The 23,277-nt window shown below is 45.4% G+C and overlaps 1 protein-coding gene across 2 annotated transcripts in view; it reads left to right on the forward strand.

Moving 5' to 3' along the window:
• Positions 1-23,277, forward strand: part of LOC115166930 (microtubule-associated protein 1B-like) — a 66,704-nt gene that overhangs the window by 37,757 nt on the left and 5,670 nt on the right. For both annotated transcript variants that reach the window (XM_029720869.1, XM_029720870.1), the window contains 4 exons: positions 13,790-13,872; positions 14,078-14,218; positions 14,508-22,470; positions 22,759-22,985. In XM_029720869.1, coding sequence (XP_029576729.1) covers positions 13,790-13,872; positions 14,078-14,218; positions 14,508-22,470; positions 22,759-22,985 — 8,414 coding nt within the window. The remainder of the gene's footprint in view (positions 1-13,789; positions 13,873-14,077; positions 14,219-14,507; positions 22,471-22,758; positions 22,986-23,277) is intronic.

Here is a 23,277-nt window from a genome sequence, read left to right on the forward strand (position 1 = left end):
GTCCGTCATTGCTTTGCGTCCTAGTATGTGATTCCCCTGATAGTAGTCTCCCTGAGCTGTGTGTCCCCTATAGGTTCTCCTGAGCCAGCTAGTTATATGACAGGCTGATGAAGCAGGGGTCTAATTGATTAAGCAGAGAACAGGAGAGAATTATCAGGTACTCTGAATTATCCTGCTCTATACTGCCACTAAGAGGTAGCCACACCTCTGGTAGTGTGACACTTAGTAGGGGGGTAAACCCAATGACTGTATGGATACACCCCCTCAATCTTTACCCCCATTCATCTCCCAACAACCCCCTATGGGCAGTGATGGACCCCTCAGGTCCTCTGACTTGTCATATCAAGGGCGTGCCGTTCATCAATGCTGCTAGTGTTATGATATATTATGTGACTGGAATATTAAGTATTTGAAAGGCATACCCACACACTGATATAGGGAATTTTAATGGGAATTTGACCTAATGTCCAGGGAATGTTTTTGGTTTGCTAGGTATGCTGCCAAAAAGGGACATTTCCTTTTTGATTTAGTGAGCAATGGCAATGTTTTGACCTATGCCTGGTTTTCTGAGTATTGTATTCATTCAGCCCATATTCTCATTGTCCTCTATGTTATCTGTAGCATTTATTCAGAGTTATGTAAATCCTTCTCTGGAATGGCCGCAAGCAACATTTCTCACCCACTCAACATTGCATGCAATGTGTGGTGAAGCAGGGTTCTCGGAGAATCATGCCCATGGAGTCAGAGAACATTACATACAGTACATGGGACATGGTCTAGTGTTGCCACTGTGGTTCACACACACACACACACACACACACACACACACACACACACACACACACACACACACACACACACACACACACACACACACACACACACGCAAACTGACAAATGTAGACATACACACAAATGTATATACACTGAGCATACCAAATATTAGGAACACCTTCCTAATTGAGTTGCATGCTCCTTTTGCCCTCAGAACAGCATGGACTCTACAAGGTGTCGAAAGCATTCCACAGGGGTGCAGGCCCATGTTGACTCCAATGCTTCCCACAGTTGTGTCAATTTGGCTGGATGTCCTTTGGGTGGTGGACCATTCTTGATGCACACGGGAATTGTTGAGCATGAAAAACCCAGCAGCGTTGCCGTTCTTGACAAAAAACGCTGCGCCTGGCACCTTTTGTCTTGCCCGTTCACCCTCGAATGCACACTATAGACAATCCATGTCTCAATTGTCTCAAGGCTTAAAACTCCTTCTTCAACCTGTCTCCTCCCCTTCATCTACACTGATTGAAGTGGATTTAACAAGTGACATCAATAAGGGATCATAGCTTTCACCTGGATTCACCTGGTCAGTCTATGTCATAGAAAGAGCAGGTGTTCTTAATGTTTTGTACACTCAGTGTACAAACGCACACACACACATCCTCTTGCCTTTGCTGCCAGGTCAAATGTTCACAGTTGACATCGCTCAGGTGGCATAAGAGCACATCAAGAGTTGCTGGACTCGACTCAGCGATGAGTGGGCAGAAAAATGCATCTCTGCCAGCTAGCCAGGCAGCTTGTTACTGCATCCCAAACGGCACCCTATTCCCTATTTAGTGCACTACTTTAGACCAGAGCCCTATGCCCCCTGTTCAATAGAGGTGCACTATAAAGAGAATAGAGTTTAATTTGAGATGCAGCCTGAAGTTCACCCATCAGCCATCAGTCAGAGGCTGAGCTAGCTCTTAGTGTAGGCTTCTCTCTCTCTCTCTCTCTCTCTCTCTCTCTCTCTCTCTCTCTCTCTCTTTCATCCCTTGTGGCTTTGTGGAGGGCCGTTGCTGACTCCCCCACCCTCCTTCCCATCACCCACTCACTCTTAGACATCTCACTTGTGTTTATCAAGTGGTGATCCAAGGCTTTGGTTGGATTTTATTGCTCTTTTAAAAAGAGAAGGGCATGAGATGGAGCCAGCAAAACAGCTGTTTTGGTAACACATTCTTTTTTTGTCCATCAGCATGGCAGCAAAGACACAAAATGGCTTCCTGCCTGGCCTGTGATGTACTGGATGAATTAGGGCAATAATTAGCTAGAATGAGATTGATCATTTGCAGCTTTTATGAAAGGAATGTTATGCAAGTCTGACTTTGTAGAGGTCTTTCAGAATGATTGCATTGCTACTAAACCAATCGAGGTTTATATTCAAGCTGTCTTCTATCACCAACAAGGATCTATGGCTGTTTTTTTAGCATTTGTATGCAATACTTAATTGCTAAATATTAGTTCAGCTCATGTCACAGTAGAAATTGACACAATCTTTACATTCATTATTTAGTAATAGAGCCCAGTGTCTTTCACATAAAGGTATGTCTCCTTCACACTTTGACTCAGCAAAATAGCCTAAACTGCTTCCGTTGCTATTTTCTATTCTGTTTAGTCATCAAACACCTCTGGCAAACAACACACTGTCACATCAGAAAAGCCTTTCACATGGCCGAGTACAGTCACCCTGTGCTCATCCTCCAGCTCCTGAAAATAAAAGAAATATCTGCTCACTATTTGGCTCATTTCAGGAGTAGAGTGTCTTTTGGGCAGAGTCATTTTATAAAATAACTATTTATTTCACCTAATTTTAACATTCTGTCATAAAGAGCACATGTTCAACTTCATAAAAAAAACATTAAATGAAGTTAAATGAAGAAAATAACAATAAAAAGTGACAATGAAAGTGATAGGGTTGAACGTAACAAGGTTGACCTTAAATCAGCCATAACTCCCCTTGTGACCGAAGTAAAGAATGTTGCAAATGCCGCTGTCCATGGTTCTGAAAGCGAGAGAAGCAATATCTAATGAGGGGCATTTAACTCATGTCATGAATGAGGAATAAACTAATGCAGAAACCTTAAGCTGCCCTCGAAAAGCAATTTGTCTGGATCCCACAAATGATGACAATCATTTTTAATGGACTTCAGCTGCGCAGATAATGCAGGTTTGAGGGATTAAATGTTTACCTGTTAGAAAGCCAGCTATTGCTCTTTGGGGATGGATTAGGAAGAACTTGGCACTGAGCTTTACAGCTCTGGATATACAGTAGTATGGCTGTGTCTTTCAATCAGAAAAAAGATTGAATCTCCAAGCCACTAATCTGGCCAACCCAGAACTAAAATCTTGCGCCGGCTACATGATTTAGTTCTGGGGGGGTGACATATTAGAAAAGATACTAGAACAAGCAGCAGAAGCAGGGCCTTAGCACCACACCCCTCTCTCTGCAAGTTTCCGGAAAGTCTATGGACCAAATGTCCCCTTCCGAAATTCGAAATTGTGATTTGTCCAAATGATCAGTGACGAAAATTCAGCGGAACAATGTTCCTCGTTAGTTGTCACACCCCACAGTCTGTTGAAAGACGCTAAAATATGCTACGTGTGTCTGTCCACCAGAGATTAACAACCCAAAAACATCAAAAATGAATACTGGCAGTGGCAGAAGTAGGCTATGGTAGATATGCTGGTAACTGCCAAAATAAAGTAAACACTTGACTAATTAGGGATGCAAAGTATATTGAAAGCAGGTGCTTCGATACAGGTGTGGTTCCTGAGTCAATTTAGCAATTTAAACATCCCATCAGGGTCATGTAAAAAATGCCCAGTTGATCATTATTTAGATATCATGGCTAGAAGAAGAGATCTCAGTGACTTTGAAAGAGGGGTCTCAAAGGAACATAGGGGGTTTAAAGGGTGTGTGTGTGTCTCAGTCACCAGATCTCAACCCAACTCAACACTTTCTGGAGCAGTGCCTGAGACAGCGTTTTACATCACCATCAACAAAACACCAAAATGAAGGAATTTCTTGTGGAAGAATAGTGTCGTATCCTTCCAATAGAGTTCCAGACACTTGTAGAATCTATGCCAAGGCACACTGAAGCTGTTCTGGCAGCTTGTGGTGGCCCAACGCCCTGATAAGACACTTTATGTTGGTGTTTCCTTTATTCTGGCAGTTACCTGTATTTTAGGTTGTATAAGACCTAAGCTATGTATTATTGTTACACTGTCCATATCATACGTCATGATGTCACAACACAGTGAGCGGAGGAATAGAATCATGCATATACAGTTAATTAAATCAAAACATTGTTCTCGTGTAAGTATTTTAGTGGGCGTGTTGACGCCAATAGTTCACATTCTTGGTTGTTGTTATGAAATGTTTTGGAGAAACGTTTGACTCTGCACCACACACACACACACACACACACACACACACACACACACACACACACACACACACACACACACACACACACACACACACACACACACACACACACACACACACACACACACACACACTCTGGGTGTGTTTACTATAAAGTGTTAGTAGGGTGTTAGCTGGACAATAGGATCAGCTCTGAGCCTGACACCATTCTAATTAGACCCCCAGTGTGTCCCAAATGGCACCCTATTCCATACATAGTGCACTACTTTTGACCAGAGCTCTATGGCCCATGTTAAAAGCAGTGCACTATATAGGGGATAGGGTGCAATTTGGACACATGCATGTTTTTCCAGGGCCATAAAAGGCTTCGGCCTGTGGAATGGACCCACTACTACCCACCCCATATTTACATATCATTTATTTAACAGATGCTCTCTTCCAGAGCGAGTTATCAAGCTACGGAAGGATGAAAGTATCTGCTAAACATAGTCAAGAGTTTCAACGGAGTAATAAAGGCATGAAAGTATTCACCTGTAGAACAAATAATGTTGTACTCCATCTAACGGTTGTACTCCTTGCTTTACTATAATGCTCTGGGTGACAGTTACCCACATGGACAGATCTATGATCAGCTTACTCTTCCACAATCCCAACCTTAACCTTGAGATGGGACAATTGAAAGCTGACCACAGATCAGCATACATATGTAGGATCTTAATTTGATCACTCTTTTGTTGTTGAGAAGTTTCCTTGCAAACTTGTAGTGTATTTTAATTTCTAAAAAAGCTTCTAAAGTTTATTTCCACTTTGAAATTTCAGACTTGAAATGCCCCAAAGAAAAACGTATCAACCCTTACAAAAATGTGCATTATTTATAATCCACATAATAATTCAAATTTCCTGTTGCTGCAGGATTATTTCACTGCTGTGGCAAACTAGCTGAAATGAAGATCCTACATCTGTATAGGGGTTACTTCATCCAACCCCTTTAATATCAGACCGAATATCAGAGCCTGAAGAATGTGTTTGATGGGCTGTGTGAGTCTGTATGCTCCCTTCCTCCCTTCATTGAAGTAATCACATATTAAACATGGTTTTACAGGTGAACACAAGGGCTTCACAGATTTCACCTGTCCAGTCCTTTCTAGTCAGTGGTTATGTCAAAGAAGGGAGGAAGGAAGGATACACTTTCAAAGAATGTGGATGTCTCTGCAGGCTGGTGTGGGGGCGAGTCCTGGGTTCGAATTCTATTTGAAATCTTTTGCTCTAGTCTGCCTAAAGTGCCAGATGGGCGGGTATAGCAGTTCTGGGACTATTCTATTGGTCCATTAAGCCAGACAAGCTCAAACAAGCATAGATAACGTATCTGAAATGATTTGAAATAGAATCTGAACCCATGTCTGGTGTGGGCTCACAGGCCCATTTTCCATGAAGAGGAAGAGGATTAGCTGGAGACTGTCCTTGGACATGATAATTATTGGGTTGGAAATGTTAATTAGTCTTTTAGACTAATCAGAGCACGACATCTTTCAGTAGCCCTTCACACCCGTATACGCGTTCAAAATGGCAGATTTGGAACATAGTGGCTGTACAGAGCTCAGGCTCTGCGCTTCACAGCTCTGTATGTGTTTTGACTGACTGCTGTTCTGAATTTGAGCACCGCGCCTCCCGCTAATTGGGCAACTTGTTATTGTCTGTGTCTGTGTGAGGGGAAATGCTTTACATTAAGAGGGCTCGACGTTGAGGATTATAATAAATACCACTTTGATGTCATACAGTCCAAATGTGCACTTCACATTTCCAAATAAAAAAACAAATGTCATATACAGTGTCAACGTTTATAATCACTATGTTTGATGTTCAGTTACAAGATGACAGAACAAACCAATGTTTGTTACAAAATGTTACAAGTTACAAGTTACAAGTTACAAGATGAACAGAACAAACCAATGTTTGTTACAAGATGTTATAAGTTACAAGTTAGAAGATGAACATAACAAACCAATGTTTGTTACAAGATGTTACAAGTTACAAGTTACAAGATGAACAGAACAAACCAATGTTTGTTACAAGATGTTACAAGTTACAAGTTACAAGATGAACAGAACAAACCAATGTTTGTTACAAGATGTTACAAGTTACAAGTTACAAGATGACAGAACAAACCAATGTTTGTTACAAGTTACAAGATGAACAGAACAAACCAATGTTTGTTACAAGATGTTACAAGTTACAAGTTACAAGATGAACAGAACAAACCAATGTTTGTTTATTGTGAAAAAAATGCATCAGAACACACACCTGAATGCACTCATGACATGACTCATTTCTATGTGCACCAGAATTATGATCTGTTTCTCTGAATTTAGGATTTTCTGATTTCGTTATCAACAAAATGCTGCGAAAAGTACAGAAAATGTAAAATGCCCATAAAATCAACAGTGTAATGTTTGGATTCAGTCTCGTGTCAGGTGAACTGTTGTGTACTCACTTTTGGTCTAATCATTTTCTCATAATCTCCAAACTGTTCCCTTTCAATTGCTACCATGGTTATGCATTTACTTTTCATATTTCTTCTGTAAGAAACATTTCAATTTATCCCTATCCATATAGGTCAATTCCCACGAGTGTAAAAGGTTAAGGTGGTGTGATGTTCAGTATAATGTTATTATGATTTTAAGCAGGTCCTTGTTTTTTTGCATTATATAAGTGTTCTCCTCAGTAAGCATATTTTTTTGTCTCTGAGATGTTTTGGCAATCAGCATATGAAGTAGATCCAGCTGGGGTAGGAAGTTGAATGTTCATTTTTGAAAAGCGTGACATTAATATTCTGACAGTCAGCTCAGCCTCAGTGCCTGTTGAATCTCAGTCAGAGGCACTTCTAACACAAAGGAAAGAAGAGGGAGACAGTGGTCGTCTCGCCTATTACACTCCCATGTTTGTTACAGCAGCTGAATTTGTTACAGCCAACAGGGCCTTTGTCAGGCTTCTCTGCCTCCCCTGCAGCCAAGCCGAGAGAAAATGGAAACCGGCATTTGAAAGGGTATAGAACTAGGGCTGTTGCGGTGGCCGTATTACCGCCACACCGGCAGTCATGAGTCATGACCGCAGTAAAATTCCACGTGACTGTTGAGTCACTGTAATTTTCTCTTATGCATTCTGGACATGCATTGGTAGTACCCAACTTGCTAATGAGCGTCAGGTCGCTAATGGCCTGGTACTTAGGGCTCTATTGTCCCTCCATCAGGTCCTAATGACCTGGTACTCAAGGCTCTATTGTCCCTCCATCAGGTCCTAATGGCCTGGTACTCAGGGCTCTATTGTCCCTCCATCAGGTCCTAATGGCCTGGTACTCAGGGCTCTATTGTCCCTCCATCAGGTCCTAATGACCTGGTACTCATGGCTCTATTGTCCCTCCATCAGGTTCTAATGGCCTGGTACTCAAGGCTCTATTGTCCCTCCATCAGGTCCTAATGGCCTGGTACTCAGGGCTCTATTGTCCCTCCATCAGGTCCTAATGGCCTGGTACTCAGGGCTCTATTGTCCCTCCATCAGGTCCTAATGGCCTGGTACTCATGGCTCTATTGTCCCTCCATCAGGTCCTAATGGCCTGGTACTCAAGGCTCTATTGTCCCTCCATCAGGTCCTAATGGCCTGGTACTCTGGGCTCTATTGTCCCTCCATCAGGTCCTAATGGCCTGGTACTCAAGGCTCTATTGTCCCTCCATCAGGTCCTAATGGCCTGGTACTCAGGGCTCTATTGTCCCTCCATCAGGTTCTAATGGCCTGGTACTCGGGGCTCTATTGTCCCTCCAGCAGGTCCTAATGGCCTGGTACTCAGGGCTCTATTGTCCCTCCATCAGGTTCTAATGGCCTGGTACTCAGGGCTCTATTGTCCCTCCATCAGGTCCTAATGGCCTGGTACTTAGGGCTCTATTGTCCCTCCATCAGGTCCAAATGGCCTGGTACTCAAGGCTCTATTGTCCCTCCATCAGGTCCTTATGGCCTGGTACTCAGGGCTCTATTGTCCCTCCATCAGGTCCTAATGGCCTGGTACTCAGGGCTCTATTGTCCCTCCATCAGGTCCTAATGGCCTGTTACTCAGGGCTCTATTGTCCCTCCATCAGGTCCTAATGGCCTGGTACTCAGGGCTCTATTGTCCCTCTAACCACTCTGACATTAATGCAAATGCAATTTAGAATCACATCAAACACTTATCATCACAACAGTATTTTACTTATAAAACTCACCTCGCTGTGATTGATCAATTTGAAACTGAGAGGAAAATATAGTAGTTGTGGACGCTGTTTCAAAGCCTAACTAAATGAAATGAACAGCGCTTTTTAAGTTGATGATTCATTCAAAACACACATATTAGAGCTTATACATACGCATAGGCCTATCTATGAGCCCGGGAAAAAACGGAATTAAAATAACGATTGTGCCGTTATATATTACATAGCCTACCGTATTTTATGCACAGCAGAAAAACATTTTGATTTAAGATGTCATTGGTACATAATTGGTCTAGAAAACAAATTCTAGTAATCGCCTTTGAGTGTGGACTGTATTATTATGCATACTGGATGGACCTTGTGCTACCCTCCAAACCTTCTATCCATGAGTCTGGGGAGAACGTTGAGGCCTAGGCGATGCTGTTGGTTCATTGATTGTGCAGGGCGGCTTACAGAGTTAGCCTACAATTATAGTTAATTTGTATTTGATTTTGAGTAGCCTAGTAATAGGGAATTGTTTATAATTTCATAATTAATTGTCTGAAACATTACCTTTAGCTAAAGAATATCTCACCACCGTGTGTTTCCATCTCCTCCCATCTCTCCTTCATTCCTGTCACGGATCCCTCCGGAACTGTGTCATTATGCACACCTGGTCCCCATTTCCCTGATTGTAATTGTATAAATGTGCCCTTTGGTTTCCATTGGGCTGTCGATTATTGTTCCAATGTCTGTTGTGCCTGTGAGTACCTGTACCTTGTTGTTTTGGCTTTCGTGCCGCTTGTTTTGCGCAGATGATTACGGGTCTCGTCCCTTGTGGTATCATTGTGCGCTTGTGTATTTATTCGAGGTACTCCTCGCTCTTTTTTTGGGGTCTCAACCCTGTGTTTTGTATACGTGTTTGTTTGGTTTTCGTCCCCGTGCTTTTACATGGCACGCTGTAATTTGGGTGAAATAAAAAAACTATTACGCATTCCTGCGCCTGTCTCCCGATCCTTCACCCAACGTGACAATTCCTTTCTCGAGCACGCAGAGAGAGGGTCTGTCAACAGTTTAATGAAATATGTTTTGTTGTGAAAATATGTTACTATCGATGTTCACGAACAGATTTAACTTGGTTTCCCAAATTAAGCACTGGGTAGTTGCAGTAACATGGTTGGAGAGCCCATGGCATACAGAGTTTGGGTGGAATATTACTTGAACCATCCCTCTGATTTGATTACAGCAAAAACATTCCACTACCACTGCATTGGTTGACATGACTGACCAGTGGCTCAATGCTATGGATAATGGCAGGTATGTGGGTGTACTATTTTTAGATTTCAGTGCAGCATTTCATTTGATTTAGTGGATCATGAAATAATTTTGACAAGATTATTGCATTATGGTTTTAGGGAGGCAGCATTGAATTGGGTACAGTCATATCTAACTAACAGGAAACAGTTCACCTATATCAATGGGTCGTTTTCTTCCCCTCATGCTTTAAACTGTGGAATACCACAGGGCAGCTGCCTTGGGCCACTTCTTTACTTAATATATACCAACGACCTTCCTTATGCATTATCTCAAGCTACTATATTTGCAGATGATACAACAATTTATACAGCAAGACAATCGGTTCAACAGGTACAGCAAGCTCTACAAGTAGATATGGGAAATATCAGGGAGTGGGTTTGCTGGAACAAACTTGTTTTGAACGCCAAGAAAAACAAAGTTATGTTGGTCTGTTCCACCAGGAAAAGGCCAACACAACATGGGATGCAAATAAGTATGGAGTGAGTACAAATTGAGGAAGTGGCAGAAACCAAACTACTAGGGGTGCAGCTAGACAACTGCTTATCATGGTCGTCTCAAATAACTCATCTATGTAAAAAAAACAAATGCATGCATGATCAGAAGGATCGCTAAATATTTACCGGGAAAGATTCTTAAGCAAATAACCCAAGCATTAATTGGGAGTCAGGTGACCACTGTTCTGTGGTCTGGGAAAATGCATCAGCAAGTGAAATTAGGAGGCTGCAGATTGCACAGAATAAAGCAGCAAGGATTGCTTTAAGGTGGAGATATGATTATTCTGTTGTAGTCATGCACAATGCTCTTGGGTGGTCATTAATCAAGGAGATAATAAAAAAAAAACATGTTTCTTTCCCCCCATTTAAAACGGCCAAACTCCATTCTACCCTATCTACTGTATGTGCTTTCCCGGCAGAAAAGAGAAGTGGGTAAAGTAACATTTAGATTCAGAGCAATAAAGAAATTGAATAATTTATCTGAGCAAGCCAGAAACGTTTCAATATATAAATTCAAACAATATTTTAGGACCATTTAAATATAATAAATTGGAAGGTTGTGCAGAACCATGGTAGATGAAGGAACCAATCTATCTTTTCAGACTGTTAGAGTATTTATCTGGTCAATATGGCAGGGTATTATGTCTGCTGTTTGTAACAGTTTGTTATATGAGAAAATATGATTGTATTATAAATTGTTTTTTAATGTTCGAGGTCTCTTGGAATGTTAGTCCGAATGAGGACTAAAATAGATCCTAATCAAATCAAATCAAATCTCCGCTGTGTCTGTGGATTACATTGTTGGACATTTCTATCTCTGTGTTGTCTTCATTTTCAATGTCAGTGGGTGAGAGTGCTTTTCCGAGATCAGGAAGTGACGCTATTGTGCACTTTCTATTATTCTCTGTGAAGAAGACACATCTGGAGGTCATATAGTGGCCGAGCTATCCTGGTGATTTTCAATTTGATTGTAGAGATAAGGTTGATCCTCTCAGATACAGGGCCCCGCTCACTGAATGAATCCCCTGGGCAGAATAACAGACAGGGAATGTTATAGACCCTAAGTGGGTAAGGAAAAGGCTCAAAACATGATTGTGTTTCCTCATGCAGCTCAACCTCTTGGACCCCTGGTATGTCCCTTGTAACAGAAGACACAACAGGAATGAAGCCGCTTTTTAGAAATAGTGAATACATTTTGCCTCTATATACTGTACCTTGAGTTAGTGAGCCCTTTGTAACAGAAAAGGTGTGTGTGTGTGGGTGCATGTGTATTTGTGTAAGGTGGGTGCGTAATACTGTGTATGTGATTAAAACATTTTACCAGTTAACTCAATCCCCAAAGATATTAGTCAAAAATGGTAGGCTATTGTATCCAGCGTTAGTGTATTGAGAGTTTGATGGGTCGTTTTTGAGAATTAGCCCTCAGTGAACATTACCAGGCTCCTCCAGTATCATTGACATTCACTTTAGAGAAGTTCCATGCTTCATTTGAAAAAGTGAAAATGTCCAAATTGTCACTGTTGTTCTTCCTGTAGTGTATTCATCCAGCATGAAAATGTACACACATTGGCCTTTCCGCTGGCATTGATATTCTAACACTCACAATCCCAACATGAGTCCCAAATGGCTCCCTTTTCCCTATTTTTTTCCCTATTTAATACTTTTGACCAGAACCTTATGGACCCTGGTCAAAAATAGTCAACTATACAGGGAATAGGGTACCATTTTGGACGGAACCCCAGTCTCCTGAGGTTCAACACAATTCATTCCACTCTATTTACTTTCTCGACAGCTGAGCAAATTCCAACAGTTAGCCTTTTCCGGAGCCGAACGTGAAACTAAAACTACAAATAAATCTCCAAAGCTAGGCCAATATGTGCTGCTTACTTGCTAAGTACACACTGCAGAGCACATTTTGGTTATTTGTAAGCACAAACTAGCTCATGATTTGAGGAAGTCATCAGCTGGTACCAGGTACAGATGCTGAAAAAGCTATTAGTGTTAAGTGTCACCCGTGGCGGTAGCTTGTGCATCTCGTTTATGTGGGTGAGGTCTATTTTTTTGACCTTACACGTAACCCCTGGATTACAAGACGTCATTCTCCTTCCGTGTTCCATCTATTTACCTCCTAATGCCCTTGCTTCCCCTCTGCAGTGAAGAAAAAAACACCCATGATATTAAACCCCTCTAATATTCTTCCAGTTGGAGATGAGCCAGTTAACCATTTTGTGCTAAAAATAGTTTCCCTGATGAAGCACCTGCATGCAGGGTCAGGATGCTGCTTCTACTGCTGCCTTGGCAGTTGCTGTCTCCTCCTGTGTTACTCTGCTGGGTATTCTCCCATGCAGCACGTCTGGCCCTCCCTCCCTCCTGTCCCTCCCTCCCTCCCCCTCAGAAATGCTGCAATGCGTCTCCCATAGTCAAGAGTGGGTCAGTGTAACTCAGCCAGCAGCAACATAGCAAGCTAGCTTAGCATCCCCAAGGCAACAGCCAATGGGGTTTGCAGGCTGAAGCTAATGAGACTTTTGCAATATTGTTGTTGTTTATGTGGCATGGAAGAGAGTGTATATACGGGTTTAAGACATTTACAGAGAAGAAATAGGATGGTGAGTGAGGGGACCTTGGAGGGAGGGGAAGCCTGTGTATGGCTCACAGTGTTAGTCTGCAGCTAATTGTGTTTGGCCAATGCTAGAAGGCCGGATGTTGCATTATCAGTAATCGGTTTCAGCCATGTTTTCATACAGCCCCAGCGTTTTGGTATTTTTGTTAATTGGCTTGTCTAATATGCGAAATTCACAGACAGCCCTGTCTGCCGTGGATGCCACTGTAGACTTGCAGTGCACCTTGGTAGTGTCCCTGTCAGACACTGTAGGAACACTCATCTTATAGCAATAATAATAATCATCGTCATCATAATCATAATTATAATAATCCCAATAATTCATATCATAATAATAATAATACTCATAATAATAATAATACTAATACTACTACTAATAATAATAACAATAATGATGGGCCACAATACCGATGGCGTCTACGCATCCAATAATATTAAAGCACGGTTGCAGAGGATCATTCTGATCCATGTTCTCTGGTTTTGCTTTCCAATGGCTTTGTACTGTCATTTGACTAAGTTACTCATCACTGCAGTACATTTCTAGCTATTTCCTTATCGTGGAAAACATGAGATCTCACATGTTAAACCGTTGGTCATGTTCCTTAATGGACCCTCAATGCTTAAGGCTTATCACATCACCACATAATACAATGCCTCCATTATAAGTCTAGTCTATTTTCACATGCTGCATTCGAAGCAATATTATAGTGAAGAGCGGGGCGAACCCAGGTCGCTGGCGAGAAAGGCAAACACCCTACCCATTGCGTCATTAGGGTTAAGCCACTTGGTGGGAATTGTAACGTGGCTTATATAGCGAGGATCACTACAATATTTAGTATTTCCACGCACAGAAATATTGTTGGAACTGCGACTACTGACTGCACTGTTTTAGTTGTTTTGTCATTCTTATCCCTGTGTTTTGTTGTGTTTGTTTCCTCTCCAGGACAGAGGACCCTGCAGTACAAGAGTGATGTCCTTGAGACAGTTGTGTTGGTGAACCCGTCAGAGGAAACTACTGCTTCAGAGGTAGGTGTGACCCAGACATACCTGACAACTGAGGGCTTTTGCCTTCACAGAAATCACCTTTATACACAAACTATGGTACGGTTGATGTTTCTCAATGGAAACCTTTTTTGAAAAGATACTGCTTACTGATGAGGTCAATCAACTGTGATGATAATCCACTAATGTCATTTTTTCTTCTATTTGTCCCTCTCCTCCTCCCATCCAGATCTGCTCTCTGGTCACTGACTCTGCTGGACACAAGCTACTAGTCCTAAGTGGCCAGAGCTCTGAGCAGGGAGGTGACATCACACTGCAGGGTGGAGCCTTCACCTGGAGACACTTCTCTGACATCATCTCTGATCCTGGAGTAAGATCAACTGTTCATCAACACTTTACTATAAGTTGGCGTTACACTGTAATGACTACACTGTGTAGTTACTCTGTTGTTATGTTGGTAGTATCCAGACTAGAATCTCTCAATCAATATTTGTGATTCTTTCATTTTAGGGAGGGGTTGATTCATTTAAATATGTTCTTGTTATATGCTCAAATAAAATATTGTTTTGATGAATAGGTATACTTGCTATTAAAACATGTTTCTTTACATAAGCTATGCCTAACAGTATGTTTATGTTGTGTTGTGGTCCCACCTCCAGGTGACTGAGGTCCTGTCCAACTCAGCGTCGGACCAGCGGCCCAGGCTAACAGTATCGTGCCTGGGAGACGGGGGCTGGAGCTCACTGGGCCACAGCCAGGAGCAGCAGCACCTCCAGAACCTTCTGGAATACCGCCTAAACCCTGAGCCCACGCTTCCCAACATGGAGGGAGTAGCGGAGTTCACAGAGTACGTCTCGGAGACGGTGGACGTCCCGTCGCCCTTTGACAACCTGGAACCGCCCACCTCGGGTGGTTTCCTGAAGCTATCCAAGCCCTGCTGCTACATCTTCCCCGGAGGGAGGGGTGACTCTGCCCTGTTTGCCGTGAACGGATTCAACATCCTGGTGGATGGAGGGTCCGAACGCAGGTCTTGTTTCTGGAAGCTGGTCAGGCACTTGGACAGGATAGACTCAGTCCTGCTGACCCACATTGGGGCTGACAACCTCCCAGGCATCAACGGGCTGCTCCAGAGGAAGATCGCTGAGCAGGAGGAGGAGCAGTCCCAGGGATCTGGCGGCTCCAACACATACGGTGACTGGATGAAGAACCTGATCTCGCCCGAGCTCGGAGTGGTGTTCTTCAACGTCCCCGAGAAGCTACGAATGCCTGAGTCCACGCTAAAGGTCAAACGGAGCATCGAGGAGGCATCCCTCACACTGCAGTATCTCAACAAGCTTGGCATCAAGTCAGAACCGCTTTACAGGGTCGTGAGCAACACCATTGAGCCCATCACGCTTTTCCACAAGCTGGGCGTTGGCAAGCTAGACATGTACATTCTGAACCCTGTGAAGGAAAGCAAGGAGATGCAGTTCCTTATGCAGAAGTGGGCTGGGAACAGTAAGGCCAAGACTGGGATTGTGATGTCAAATGGCAAAGAAGGAGAAATATCAGTCCCTTACTTGACCTCAGTAACAGCTCTTATCGTATGGATCCCGCATAGTCCAACAGAGAAGATAGTCAGGGTGCTGTTCCCTGGAAATGCACCACAGAACAAAATTTTGGAGGGGCTTGAAAAGCTGAAGCACCTGGACTTCCTGCGCTACCCAGTGGCCACTCAGAAAGACATATCCTCTGGGGCCCCGCCTCCAATCATAAAACAAACAAAGATGAGATCAAGAACAGAAAGCAAGGAGAGCCTGAAATCTTCCACCAAAACACAGTTGGCCTCAAAAGCCAGCAAAAAGGAAGCTAAAGGGCAGGAAGAGGAGTCCAAGAATGACTCGGCTAAAGAGAACAAAATTGAAAAGAAAGAGGAGAAGAAGGAGAAGAAGGTGAAGAGTGAGAGCGCCAAAGCTACCAAAGCCACCAAACAACAACAAAACAGTGAGGCAGCACCCGAAGCAGCCAAACTGGAGAGAAAGAAGCTGTCCAAGGAGAAAACACTGAGGAAACACTCCAAGGAACGACCATCTAAGATGGAGGAGAAAAAGGACAAAGAGAAGAAAGAGATTAGTAAAGTAAAGAAAGAAGACATTAAACGCGAAGTGAAGAAAGACGATACTGCTAAAAAAGAAACAAAAGCAGTGAAGGAGGAGAAAAAGAAGGATCTGAGTAAGCCAGAGCTGAGGAAGATCACCAAACCAGACCTGAAACCCTTTACACCAGAAGTCAGGAAAACCCTCCATAAGGCAAACAAGACACAGGCTAAACCCAAGACGGACAAGACTGACAAAAACATAACAGCAAAACCGGTCAAAGAGAAAACAGCTGAGAAAAAGTCTGTCCCAAAGAAAGCCCCCCCAAAATCTACTGCTGCTTTGGCAGACGGGTCTGTTGTATCCTCTCCAGAAGACCTCACCAAGGACTTCGAAGCTTTAAAACGAGATGAGCTCTCGAAGCTAGGGAGTGAACCCATTCAGAATGATGTCATGTCTGGATGTCCAGCTTTCACAGACTCCAAACTCCCTGATGAGGGAATAACAACTAAATCCCCAGCCAATCTTGGAGAGAAGTTTGAGGATGAGGGTGCCGATATGGATGATGTTGATGATGATGAGGAGTACAACAAAGAGAGTGATGTACTAAAGAAAGGTGCAGATGTCGGGAAACGGCAGGACATTAAAAGAAATGCTGGCATGGATAGGAAATATGAGGTGGAAATGGAGCAATACGACGAATACTCTACTAAAGGAGACATGAATTCGAAGAAAAGTGTCAGCTCAGAAGAGGAGGGTGATGTTATCGAAAAAGCAGATCTGGAGGGAACCGAGGATTATGAGGATAAATACAACACAGAAAAAGATAAAAAAGAATGGGACACCAAGTCAACCGACTTTAAATCGTTTTCAACTGCAGTCGCCTCTGGACAAACCACTACCACTGCCTCTGAGCAAGTGTCCTTCATCCAAGATGAGACTATTCCCGCTTATTCTGAAACGGAGCAGACCATCTCCGATGAGGAGATCCATGAAGAACCCGAGGACAGGATCCCACACCTCCGCTATGACGTTGCTTCCTGCGACATCACCGTTCCCGACGTTCCAGGATCCTTTGACTCTGTGTATGGTGTTAGGGAGATGAGAGCCTCGGCTACATCTGACGCCTCAGACTTCAAAGCCAAAGGCTTTGTGGGAAGACATGACCCAGTGTTGGCAGCCTATCCAAGCATCATCACAGCTCCACTCGCCGAGGAAGAGCACATCTCCTCAGCCACGTCCATCACAGAGTACGACAAACTGTCCTCGTTCGCCACTTCCATGGCGGACGACCAGTCCATCGCATCGGTGACCGCCCCGCAGACAGAGACAGAGACAGGGAGGAGCTCTCTTCACCTGGACACGGTCAATAGCATCCCCTACCGCACCGAGGCCACCCACGGGAAGGACTACCTCCACTCGGCTGGAACCATCTCTCCCACCTCCTCCCTGGAGGAGGACAAGAACTTCAGTTCTCCTCCTTCAAAGGAGTACCAGCCTTTTGTTACCGAGATGGAGGCTGGGAGGAAGACCAAACCCGTCCATGAGGAGTATGACGAAGAGGAGGATGAAGACGAGGACCAGACTCCCAACGTTGATATCCCCTTGGGGAAACTCCAAGAGGGCTACGAGCAGGCGACGGCAGCCATGTTGCTCCAGGACAAGGATAAATCCCCCTCCACTGCCTTTGCGCCTCCTTCTCCTCCCTCTTTCTCCAGCGGGTTTAAGCCTAGTTCCATGTTTGAAGGTGAAAAGAGATGTCTTAGCCCAGACGACAGCACCGTGAAGCTGGCCTCACCCACCCAGTCGGTCCCCACCAGCAGTGGCTACTCCCCCACAGAGGAGAAGAAAAACAACAAAATGGACAAAACTGAAACTGAGCTCCAGTTAATGGGTCTCTCTGGTGACAAGACCCCCTTTGAAGAATCAGATGAGGATGACGATGATGACTATTATGAGAAAAGGGATCTCAAACCCTGTGTTAAAGCTAAGTATTTGGAACAGAAGGAGGGTAGGTTCTTGGACGATGAATCACCTCAAGAAGAGAAGCTGTCTGAGAGGGACAAAGGACTTGCAGAGGATGACATCAAGTCCAAGTATCTGCAGAATAAACCGGGGTCGACAGACGAGACACAGTTCTCTGGTTACATGGAGCAAACCACCAAACCCCAGATCATGCACTCCGACCAGCAAGACGAGGTGGAGGAAGATGATGTTATTCAACCAAGTGGAACAAGGTCTAGAGCTTTATCAGTAGAGCAAAGTAAGTTGGACTCTGAAGATGATAAAAAGGATGCAGCATTATCCAGAAAAAAGGACTATGTATCTTTGAAAGAGCCAGAGAAAAGTGTCCAGTTCAATCTGTATGATTTCCCGGAGCGAGAGAGTAGAGAGAAACGCTCAGAAGAAGAAATAAGACAGGACACCCCATATGTACATGGCAAGACTTTCTCTTACAGTGATATCTATGACAACAAAACCAGTTATCAGAAGGACCTGTCAGAAAAAATGGGGAAGGACAGTATGGAGATGGACACACAGAAAAAGGACTCCCCTTTCCCCTCAGACAAGGAGGGGTTCACTAGCTCTCATGGAAAAGATGTATCTTCCTCCTCCTCTTCCTCTTCCCCCTTTCCATGGCTCCATGGCTCTGAATCCATAGAGAAGATAAGTGAGCCACGTGGATACAGCAGAGAGAGCAGATTCCCATCCATGGCCGATAGACCAGAGGCTTCAACCACATCCTTATCATCAGAGAGAGACTCCTTCCCTTATAAAGTTCACAGTGATTACACCTATGTAACAGGTAGTGCTGCAGCCAAACCCTCTTCAATGAGCTACCATGACAAAGAGGTGGAACTGGAGATAGACATGAGGAAGCTAACAGCCAGGGATGAGGAAGACTACGATGATTATGATGATGAAGATGATGAAGAAGAGGATGAGGACGATGACGAGGAGGATGCTATTGACTCAGACATGGAGAAAGGTGCCAAAGAGAAATCGGAAAAGGAAGTCAAAAGTCCTTTCATCGATGGTGTGAGCTCAAAACAGCCCCAGTTTATGGTTTCCATGGTCGGCTACGGTTACAACCAGACAAAGCCGACTTCACCAGACAGCATGAGCACAGAAGAGCCAGAGTTTATGGTTTCCATGGCCGGCTATGGTTACAACAGTCAGGCAAAACCGACTTCACCAGACTGTGTGAGCTCAAAAGAGACAGATTTCACAGACTCCAAACTCCCTGATGAGGGGATAACAACTAAATCCCCAGCCAAACTTGAAGAGACGTTTGAAGACGAGGGTGCCGACATGGATGATGATGATGATGACGATGATGAGGAGGAGTACAACAAAGAGAGGGATGTACTAAAGAAATGTGCAGATGGTTACAATAGTCAGGCAAAGCCGACTTCACCAGACAGCTTGAGCTCGAAAGAGCCAGAGTTTATGGTTTCTATGGCCGGCTATGGTTACAGCAGTCAGGCAAAGCTGACTTCACCAGACGGCATGAGCTCAAAAGAGCCAGATTTCACAGACTCCAAACTCCCTGATAAGGGGATAACAACTAAATCCCCAGCCAAACTTGGAGAGAAGTTTGAGGATGAGGGTGCCGACATGGATGATGATGATGATGATGATGCCGATGATGAGGAGTACAACAAAGAGCGAGACATACTAAAGAAAGGTGCAGATGGTTACAACAGCCCGGCAAAGCTGATTTCACCAGACGGCATGAGCTCGAAAGAGCCAGAGTTTATGGTTTCCATGGCGGGCTATGGTTACAGCAACCAGGCAAAGCTGACTTCACCAGATGGCATGAGCTCAAAAGAGCCAGATTTCATAGACTCCAAACTCCCTGATAAGGGGATAACAACTAAATCCCCAGCCAATCTTGGAGAGAAGTTTGAGGATGAGGGTGCCGACATGGATGATGACGATGATGACGATGATGAGGAGTACAACAAAGAGCGGGACATACTAAAGAAAGGTGCAGATGGTTACAACAGCCAGGCAAAGCCGATTTCACCAGACGGCATGAGCTCGAAAGAGCCACAGTTTATGGTTTCCATGGCGGGCTACGGTTACAACAGCCAGGCAAAGCCGACTACGCCACCTTCTTCCACCACCTGCAAAGGTGACATGGGCGCCACAGCGTTCTCTGGGTACTCCTCTGGGTTTGATTATTCTTATGGTGAGGAGAAAGACACATTCCAGTCCAGCCAGATGAAGGACAAAGAGGGAAAAGACGACTATTTCCACAGCGAGAGAGCTGACGGTGGTAAGAAAACAGGAGACACAGTAGGAGTCTCATCAGGCATCCACTACACCACCACCTCTGCCACGGCATACTCGTCCTCCTCTTCCTACAGCTACTCCTCCTCTACGTCCGGTCCGTCACTCTCCACCAGCCGGCAGTTTGGCGAGGAGCTGGAGACCCCAGCCAACGCCTCCGACCACATCTTCAAACACGATGCAGACAGTGCCGGCTTCGAGTACTCCTCCTTTAAAGATGAACACGGCTCCTTTAAAGATGAACACGGCTCCTTTAAAGATGAACACGCCTCCTTTAAAGATGAACACGCCTCCTTTAAAGATGAACACGGCTCCTTTAAAGATGAACACACCTCCTTTAAAGATGAACACACCTCCATTAAAGATGAACACGCCTCCATTAAAGATGAACACTCCTCCTTTAAAGACAAACACTCCCTGGCCATGGACTCCTCCCCCTTTTCCAGTTCCTGCGGGATGGTTAAGAACGAGTACCTGGAGGTTTCGGAGAAGCAGATGACGACGGCCACCACCACCACAGAATCCACCTCCAGTCTGGCCCGCTTCTCTCCTCACAGCCCCTTTGAGGAGATCAAACCTTTCCACTCGCACTCCTCCGCTTCCTCCTCGGAAGACAAAAAGGAGCATGTTGCTTCGATGGAAGGAAGTGTTGTGAACAAAAGCCCCCAGTCGGACTGCTTCTATAAACCGGAATGGGCGGATGAGTCCAAGCTGCAGGCTGCAGGGGGTTATGGGCCTTTCTCCCAGTCGCCCAAGGAGAAGGATGCCATCGCCACGGGTTTGTTTGGTGTCACCTCGTCCCCACGGCCCGACTCAACAGGCAAGCATTACTTTGAAAACTCTGACAGTAGTGAGGAAGAGGATGACGAGGAAGGTTACATGCGTGAGATGGGCCTGTCCTTCTCCGAAAAACACGGCAGCAGCACCAACACCTCATGTAAGATAGATGGCGCTGGTCTCCCTGATGTGCTCACCTCGTACATGCCCTCCTCTCTGCTGCCCACCAAGCCAGATACAGTCAATGGTCCCATGGAGGTCAGCAGCATGAGCTCCCCCATCAGTGCAGGGCCGGCAGCCAGCTGCGTGAGCCCAGGTCTGGGTACAGCTGAGGAGAAAAAGGTGAGGAGCTCGTATGAGTGGAACATGCAGAAGCCCCAGATGGACATGGTTCCTGGTGACTCCCCGCCTCATTACCGCCACGAGGACGAGTTTGAGGAGGAATGTGAAATGGAACCAGAGTGCCCCGCCCGCCCGCTCTCCCTCTCCTCCACTGATCACACCTTCAGCTCCCCCTTCTACACGGAGGCGTCGTGCCGAGGAGAAGCAGGAGGAAGAGATGATGATGATGACGAGAGCGACCCGGACCTCCCTCCTGAAATGGGCGCCACCTCCTACACGTCCTCCTCCAAAGCCTCCCCTGGCTACTCCTCCTCGGAGCACAGGCACCGCAAAGGAGACCTCTCGCCCTCCTTCATCAATCCCAGTATGCAACAGCAGTCTAGCGATGAGGAGGACGAGGAGCGGGGACGCAGGAGCGACCAATCGCAGGAAGGGGATGAACATGACCTGTCAGTCAAGAAGAGAGCCAACAAACAGCCCCACCACCCCCACTTCCAGGGCGGCTCGGTCCCCCACACTGGGACGGCTGGGCTGGGGTTAGCCAGAGAAGACACCCCCTCAACCTCCGTCAGCGAGTCTATACCGTCGCAGTCAGATTCAGACGTTCCCCCAGGGACAAAGGAGTGCCCCTCCATCACGGGCAACAGCAACATGGACTCGGATGAGGACACTGAGTACCTGCCTGTGGATAAGTTCTCCACCATGGGAGGGGGCCACCATCACTCCTCTTCCTCCTCCTCCTCCAGGATGAGCCCCCGTGACCCCCCTCCCGCCCCCCTCATGGACCCCTTCCCCAACCCCCCTCACCCGGACGTCTGCATGGTGGACCCCGACGCTCTGGCCAATGACCAGAACCGGGCAACCTCAGAGTCGCCCCTCAAGAAGGACCCCAAGACGAAAGGTGTGCGGAAGACAGGGAAACCCAAGTCTGCATCTCCGGCTCGCCGTAAGCGGTCCCCCATGCCAGTGAAGCAGTTGCCGTCCCCTCGCAGCGCCTCGCTGAAGAAGAAGGAGACAGAGAAGAGCTTGAGGATGTCCCATCTGTCAGACGGACAGGGCTCCAGAGACGATGACCTTTCCAGGTCCAGCTACAACGCCGGCAGGGTGGCCAACGGAGTTAAGAGCACCTCAGGTAACAAGGGTCCCCATTATACAGTATATTTATTCAACAATCGTATTATTATGTTATGCATAATATGACTAGTAGTGTACAGTACAGTGCATTACACATTGCACAACATAGCACAAACAGGTCTGGGACCAGGCTAAGTCAAGGCTGCTAGGCTGTGGAAAGTGATTGAGGAAAGGAGGGGGGAGGGAGGAAATAAGCAGTTGGAGCAGAGTTTAAACCAGCGACCTTGTTGAAAGCATAAAATCGTATGGAAACGTCTGAGCACTGACTCCTTGTCCTTTCCCCTAGGCTCTCAGAGGTCCAGTTCCGTGGTTCCCCAAGGCCCTCCTATCTACGTAGACTTGGCCTACATCCCCAACCACTGCAGTGCTAAGAACGTGGACCAGGAGTTCTTCAAACGCGTCCGCTCTGCATACTACGTGGTGAGCGGGAACGATGTGGGCAATGATGAGCCCGGCCGAGTGGTCCTGGACGCTCTACTGGAGGGCAAGGCCCAGTGGGGATCCAACCTACAGGTAACAAATCACTACCATAGAATTAGATGGAGCTCAGTCATTCAGTTGATGGATCAATACATCACCTGTGCATGACATCCACTCCCTATGCATCTTAACTCAAACAGCGGAGTGTAGCCTACTGTAGCTCCTTGCAAAGTAATTCAAAGCATCTAATTTATCACTCAGGATGGAACCAGTGCTACTATTTCTGCCATGTAATGGTGTTGTTAAAACAATCAGACAACCCCATAGTAGAATAGTTGACCTATTTACCTAGACGGCTTGTTGTTGTGTGTTCTATGCGGGAGAA

Source organism: Salmo trutta, chromosome 29, assembly GCF_901001165.1.
Source record: "Salmo trutta chromosome 29, fSalTru1.1, whole genome shotgun sequence".
Lineage (NCBI taxonomy): Eukaryota > Metazoa > Chordata > Actinopteri > Salmoniformes > Salmonidae > Salmo > Salmo trutta.